General features: G+C 23.2%; 1 protein-coding gene across 1 annotated transcript; it reads left to right on the forward strand.

The window, feature by feature from the left end:
• Positions 1 to 2,649: 2,649 nt before the first annotated feature.
• On the forward strand, positions 2,650 to 4,928 carry LOC112598094. Its single transcript, XM_025344430.1, has 8 exons — positions 2,650 to 2,736; positions 2,803 to 2,905; positions 2,975 to 3,107; positions 3,167 to 3,316; positions 3,502 to 3,727; positions 4,159 to 4,435; positions 4,500 to 4,636; positions 4,737 to 4,928. Exons 1-8 carry the CDS (start codon positions 2,650 to 2,652, stop codon positions 4,926 to 4,928), a joined length of 1,305 nt encoding a protein of 434 aa, XP_025200215.1.
• Positions 4,929 to 7,219: the final 2,291 nt, after the last annotated feature.

The following is a 7,219-nucleotide window of genomic DNA, read 5'->3' on the forward strand; positions in this document are numbered from 1 at the left end:
ATGAATCAAAGACTTACAACGCTGTCACAAATAATAAGATAGTCATAACTGAAAATGACAAATATTTGTCCACAACTCAGCCGTTTAATTTTTTAAATCAAAAACAGAAAAAATCTAACAATGATGAATCTGAAATTGTTATTCCGAGTATTATATCAGATATATTAAGTTTCAGTGATAATAATTCATATGATAGCGAATATTTAAATTTAACACAACTTATTCGTCTTAAGAAGTCAATACCATTTAAATATATTGAATACGTAGAAGTGAATGAAGAATCAGAATCAGAAGAGACAATTGAAGATGAAGATTTTAGATTTTTAAAAGAAGAAAATGAAAATGATGAACATTTTGTACTGAAACCTGATTTTAAACAATGTTTTTTTGGAAGATATCCTAATATTGCTTATAGTAATCCAACAAAAAAAATTTCACAGATTCTTGAAAAATCATCAGTTTTTAACATTATGAATAATCAATCAAAAATTAAAGATTCAATAATAAAAATGTTCAATTATAAAAATAATTGTTTCCCTGATTATCGATTGCATTCTATTGGTATAAAAACGTCACAATATAATAAACAAAATCTTAGTTCCAATGTGTTAGTTTAATTCGATTTTAAATTTTAGCAATATTTTATTGAAATATGTGTTTTCAGAATTATAGACGAGAACAAAATCAAGTATAGAAGTATGCAATCAAAGAATAGTTTACCAAAAGTATCGGTTGAATTAGATTTCTATAAGACTAGTAATACAATATTAAATAATTTAAATCCCGATAACATTTCTATACAACGTGAATCCAAAAAGTCAATAAAAGATAAATCTATTGATCAGATCGATACGTATAAAAAGATAATGGTACCTATTTATTATATTTATTCATTTAAGGTGTTACTTGAATCAATGTTCCTTAATGTAATACGTAAATAATAAATTGTACTATAAAAAAGTTGACCAATTCGTTAATATTAATGTTGATATATATTTATTCTATTATTACTTTTATTACTTTATATTTATCAGTATCATAAAAAAAAAAAATTGAAAAATGAGATAATTATTAAATTTTATAGCAAAAAACGCACATTTATGACGAAATTCTTGAAAAAATACACAAATTGCCAAAATGGAAAAAGCTCAAGGTTGTTATTTTGTATGAATACAGTGCACTCAGTACACATATGAATCATAACTTAATTGTATTAATTATATGTTTCATGTAGGCAGTATTAGAATTCTTAGCTATATTGGGAGATCCAATTGCAAATTTGCCGTATATAATTAAATTAGATATCATTAGATATTGGTACAAGTTTCGAATAAATATTAATAATAGTCATCTAACAGCAAAACAAAATGGTAAGATCGCATTTGAAACTATTACAATTATTGTGCATATTATATTTTACAATATTTTTAGCTAAACTATTAGAGTCTTCAAAAAAGTTATGGAAATCTCCGAAGTCCAAAGTCATGGATAAATTATCTATTCCACGAAATCCATTTAATAATAAAAAACTCTGCGTTAAATTGACATGGGATAAAAAAAATATTGTGTTAAAAAAAATTAACAAGATTAAAGATAGTTATACAAAGAGATTTAAAAATCTGACGTTAAAAAATAGAAGAGAAATGTATCCTACATTTAAAACGATACATTACAAAAATCAGTTCAATAAAGATTTCAAAAGAATATATTATTCTTACTTTCCTGCTTAGGAAAGCGATATAATATGGTGATAGAAAACCTCAATGCCTTCCAAGAAACAATAGAAAAAATTAAAAAATGCAACCAATTTTTTTATTATTTAAATAAAAAATAAATATTAAGATTTGGATTAATAAAATATATTTTATATGCCTTAATGAATTATATTAAATTATATATATTTAGCACCTATTCATATTACATTGGTATAATAATACTTTAAGTCCAGCACTTCAAAAGAAAACGAGTAGATAAATAATTTATAAATATTAGTTAATGAACTAACTAATTTAATAAAAATATATAATTAATTTAATGATAAGAAATTTAATTTTTGATATGATTTTAATTTATAGAGACAATAGGTAAATATAAAGTTAAAAATATGTTACTTATTTAAACGAAATTACAATCAATACTAGCCACTTTTATTAAAAATATGACTTGAATTATTATTAACTATTAATATTTCTTATATTTTAATATATAATTTAGGAAAACATTATTTTAAACTTTAAAATTAAACAAATATCATTAAATATACCAATAACTATTTTTTTTTTTTTAAACATTTTCAGTTTTTTCATTTGTTCATATCATTTGATTTATTTATTGTGCTACTTCTATTAAATATTATAAATATTCTATTATTATTAATAATAATAAAAATACATTGTTAGTAAATTTTTTTGTTTTCTTCTATTTTAATTGTGTGTTTATTTTATGATTTTAATAATTATTAAATATTTCAAGTGTATCATTTCATTTTATATTTACATTATTTATTTATCAATATTATTTAAAATAACTAAAAATCTGAATAACATATTTTTAGATTCTGGTTAGCCAGCTAGTTTATCGATTTTCTACAATATTTGAAAATCGCTAAGCAACATATTTTATGAATTGAATTTTTAAAATTTGGAAATCATGAAACCATTTAGTATGGACGATATTCGTGATTCAAATTATTCACAGTTACAAGGAAAGTGCTTAGAGTCAGATGCAACTATACATGTGAGTTTTCATTTAAATATCCGGTTTTTAAAGGATTATTATATAATTATTAATCATATATTATAGTGTTCTCCTAACTATGATGCATTGGTTCAGAAGAAAAAATTCAACGATCCATTCCTACCTAATCACTTAAACAAAAATACAATATATGGAATCATAACAAAAAGTATGAGATCACTTGTTTGTTTTTAAATAATGAATTATTATTATATATAGGTAATTGTTTTTATTACAGCTAAAATGTCTGCTGGCGATGTAATTTTTCCAAATAAATTATTTTGTAAAAATTATGTTGAAGACAAAAAAGAGACAGATTTATATAAAATTTCTCATCATACGTATGGAATTGGTGAACAGTTAAATCGAAAGTTAGTTCTAATTAAATTTCTCTACAGAAGTTAGTTTGATTATTTGTGGAATAATTTAGGTATACAAAAAGTTTTGATCCAGATTATCGGTATGGTAAATCTTTAAAACGGTTACCAGCGGGTGTGTGGTTTGAAAACAATGTTCAAACTAAATCGTCAAATGAAAATAAAAATATGCTCTCTGATTATATTAATAAATTATTAGAAAGGTATGACATAAAAGTGTATTCATTTAATATAAATATATTAAATATATATTATATATATTATAAAATATTATAATATTATAATATATAATATATTATATTATATTATTATTATATATATTTTATTTATTTAAGTGTAGTATTTTAAATATTTCATTTCAAAATTCATTATTAATAAACGTAAATAGTAAAGAGAACACACAGTGCCGGTATCCGTATATTGACAACCGGCAAGGAAAATTCATAGGCAGATCGTATTTAAGAGCACAAGACATTTTAACCGGAAATGAACCAGACAAAAAAGGGTTTGAGCGTATCGATTATTCATCGTCAGTCAGTAGATTAAAAAATTATATCAAAGAAAAAAAATACGATTTAAGGGAATTGCATGAAACGTTCAAACTGTTTGATAAGGTATTCACGTAATCACGTCGCTATACACTTTTAATTATAATTATTATTTAAATTTGATTCAATTATATAAAATACGACAATAGCAAACGAGGGGAAATGTATAAATTATTTTTTGTTTAATGTGATGGACGATTGTAGTACAATTTTAAACAATTAAAATGCTAATAATGTTTTTGTAAATTCTGAGGTCATGACTTACTCGCTTACGCACATTACAAATAATGCAGTAGTGCTAATACGTTACACACTCTTTAAGTTTAAATATTACATATGAGCTAGATTAATAAATATCTACAGTTTCTAGGAATAAGGCGTTAAATTTTATATTTTTATTCGCTAAAATAAACTACGTTTTATTTTGATAAAACACTATGAAATGTATTTTACGAAGTTTGAGAGGACGTGTTGTACAACAAATTTGAAATGCTTAGGAATGCACAGGATGGCTGCCACTGGAACAAGTGTATAAAATCTGTTACTATCATAAAATCAAGCCTGAGAAAAAAATGTTCGATCTTGCCTTATATTCTATTAATGCTATAAGTAACAACAATGTCAGTTATAATTTATTTCTGGATTTGCTCGACCCAAATGTAAAGTTTTCGACGGTTTTAAACAATGATGGTCATACAAATATCGACAGATTCATTCCGATATATAAAAGCGATTATGGAAACACATTGTCTCGTAGCATTCAATTAAATAAAAGTATTGTAAAATAATACACAAGTACGAAATATTTATCAATGATTTTATACTATTTCGTTTTTAGACCTTAACGTTTATACATCTGTTAAACCAAAACTTTTAATTTATCTGGATTGTTTTGGGTCTGAAACAAACGTAAAAACATTACTGAATCCGACAATATTTTCAAACTATGGATTAACCTACAGAGACTTTTACATAGTAATTATTACAATAATGAAGTAATTATAGTTAACAATATTATAATGTTGTGATAAATTGAAATTTTTCTATGTATTATCATTGTTTATTATATTTATAGGGACGTACTAAAGATGTAATGAAAAAACTATTCCAAGACATTGGAGTGAAATTACCAGATGATATTTTCAATATTACCTGGGATAATGCGTATCAATGTGATGGCATCGACGACAAAGTAAGCGTAGAAGTTTTTAGACAGGCTTTACAAGAACTGGCCAACAGAATGATCGACCTAAATGATAACAAATAGATCAATAACTAAATAATATTATAATACATATTATTACTGTTTTCTATTATCAATTATTAATCAATGACAAATATAAAATTATAAATAATAAGCTACCAGGTATAGGTTAGATTAGGTATCAGCTTTATTTATTTAGTCGCTTTGAGGTAGTTTCATATTTTTTATTAGTTTATATAACTGCAAATTTTTGTCATATTAAATGTAGACAAGAAAATTATACGGAAAACGGTAAATATACAATTTTTATTAAACAGTTATAAAGTTGTAGTTACTAAAAGTTATTATAACATTCTTAAAAGTATAATATATTTTAAATATTTAAAAATTGCATTAAATATCATAAAAATATTTCAAAATAAAAAAAATGTTGTTATTTAAATTTAATATGGCAAACTACGGTGCTTAGAAAATTATAATCGTTATTGTTATAGATTTAGTAATTTATATGGTTATACGATAACATATTATCGCAAATTCGTAATAACAAACACTGCAATGTCTTGTCGTCTACAATAATGATCTTTGATTAGTTACAAAGATTATCTATTTTACTATTTTTGTCACCCAAGTCCAATGGGTAATGTTAATCAATAAATAGTTATATCATAAATAATGTTTATTTACATATTTTGAATTACACTACCTACTACCTAGATATGTTCTTTTTTCATTTTTATGTTAATATTAATTGCTGCATCTTAATAATTAATAAATTGTAATTTCTTTGTTAATAATGTTAATCATATAAAATAAAAATATATGTATAAGTATAAAATAATTATTCTTAATAGCCTTTGTAGTATTAATTAAAATATGTAATTTTGTAACTTTTATAAGATCTTCAAAAACAAAGTATTATGTACTTAAATAAAATAGCGAGTTATCCTAAAAAGTTTAAAATAGTCAAACAAATGATTTGAATCGTAGATATAGATTCAAATAATTATAATATACTTATCGTCAATATTTATTTAATAATTTTTAATATTTTACGCAAACCTTATGATTTATGTTTTTTTTTTTTTTTAATAAATGTTTTTGTTTTTTTTTAACATATTTATTTTAATTTGTACAATCTGTAACAGAAATATTTACAATAAGCACAATGGAGGGTTACAATAGGTCATGGTTGGCTTGGTTGAAGTAGTGTTGCGAATAGTTACTAGTTTTTTTATTATCTGGATTGAGCACATAACTCGTATTCAACTCATGTCACATGTACAAATTGTTATATAAATTGTTGATGTTAGGAATGAGAGTGGATAAAATTTTAAATTTATATTAATACTGCTAAGTTATATGGAATTGATTTTTCAAATAATTAAAATAAATTAAAAATTATATTTTTTTGCAACATAATAAAACCCGTTTGATACAGTCATCACTCATCACGATATTTATGCAAATCATGTAAATCACGAATTTGTAAATTTCCTTTAAATTTTTAATGTTAAATCGGTGAAGATATAAGTTTGAACACGATATTTTGCATTATATGTAATGACTAATGACTAATGAGTATGAAGTAATTTATTATTATCAAAATACGTATAATACACCTTACTATAATAATATTAAAATATATATAATTATATCATTATTCATCTTCACTAATTATTATAATAGTGTAATTGTTTTGCGCAATAATTTTACAATATGATACCTAATTCATGTCATATAATATGGCCAATTATTGCTACTATTATTAAAGTCTGAAATACTATAATTCCGTTTTTCTGTAACACAATAACTGAGTTCAAAAATATTACGTGTATTTAGGTGCCACGAACGACCCATAATTATGGTTATTATCCATATGATTAAAGTGTTCTATTTTCGATGTTTTAATGCACTCAATATTTATACATATACATATTTATATTTATTTTTATTATAATTTTAAATTCGTTTTAAGCTAAATGCATTTTCAAATTTTTACGCACAATTTGCACTTATCATTATTCATAATTATGGATCCCCAAAACTATTAAGTTAAATATTAGTAACATCTAAATTATAAATTTATTTAAATTAAAATATTTATGATTCGCTTTAGATAATATAATAGCATTGGGATTAGGATTTAAATATAGGTAATATTTTACGAATTTATTATAATTTATAACACATTCCCGTAAGGATACTTACAGAAAGACAATGCAATCAATAATACTGCAATGTATTCTGTGTATTACTTATTATTATTCTGTGTATTACTTACTATAATATGGGAACAGGTCAAGCGTTGTCCAAAATTCGTGAAAAACGACTAAAGGTGGTTGAACGAATTG

The sequence above is a fragment of the Melanaphis sacchari genome, unplaced genomic scaffold (genome assembly GCF_002803265.2).
Source record: "Melanaphis sacchari strain LSU unplaced genomic scaffold, SCAv2.0 Contig459_pilon_pilon, whole genome shotgun sequence".
Lineage (NCBI taxonomy): Eukaryota > Metazoa > Arthropoda > Insecta > Hemiptera > Aphididae > Melanaphis > Melanaphis sacchari.

What these genes read in the sequence shown, in the direction of transcription:
- LOC112598094 (XM_025344430.1), top strand. Translation starts at nt 2,650, where the DNA reads ATGAAACCATTTAGTATGGACGATATTCGTGATTCAAATTATTCACAG. An exon ending in AGTCAGATGCAACTATACAT is followed by an intron (nt 2,737 to 2,802) that starts GTGAGTTTTCAT and finishes CATATATTATAG; the next exon opens with TGTTCTCCTAACTATGATGC. An exon ending in ATTAATAAATTATTAGAAAG is followed by an intron (nt 3,317 to 3,501) that starts GTATGACATAAA and finishes AAACGTAAATAG; the next exon opens with TAAAGAGAACACACAGTGCC.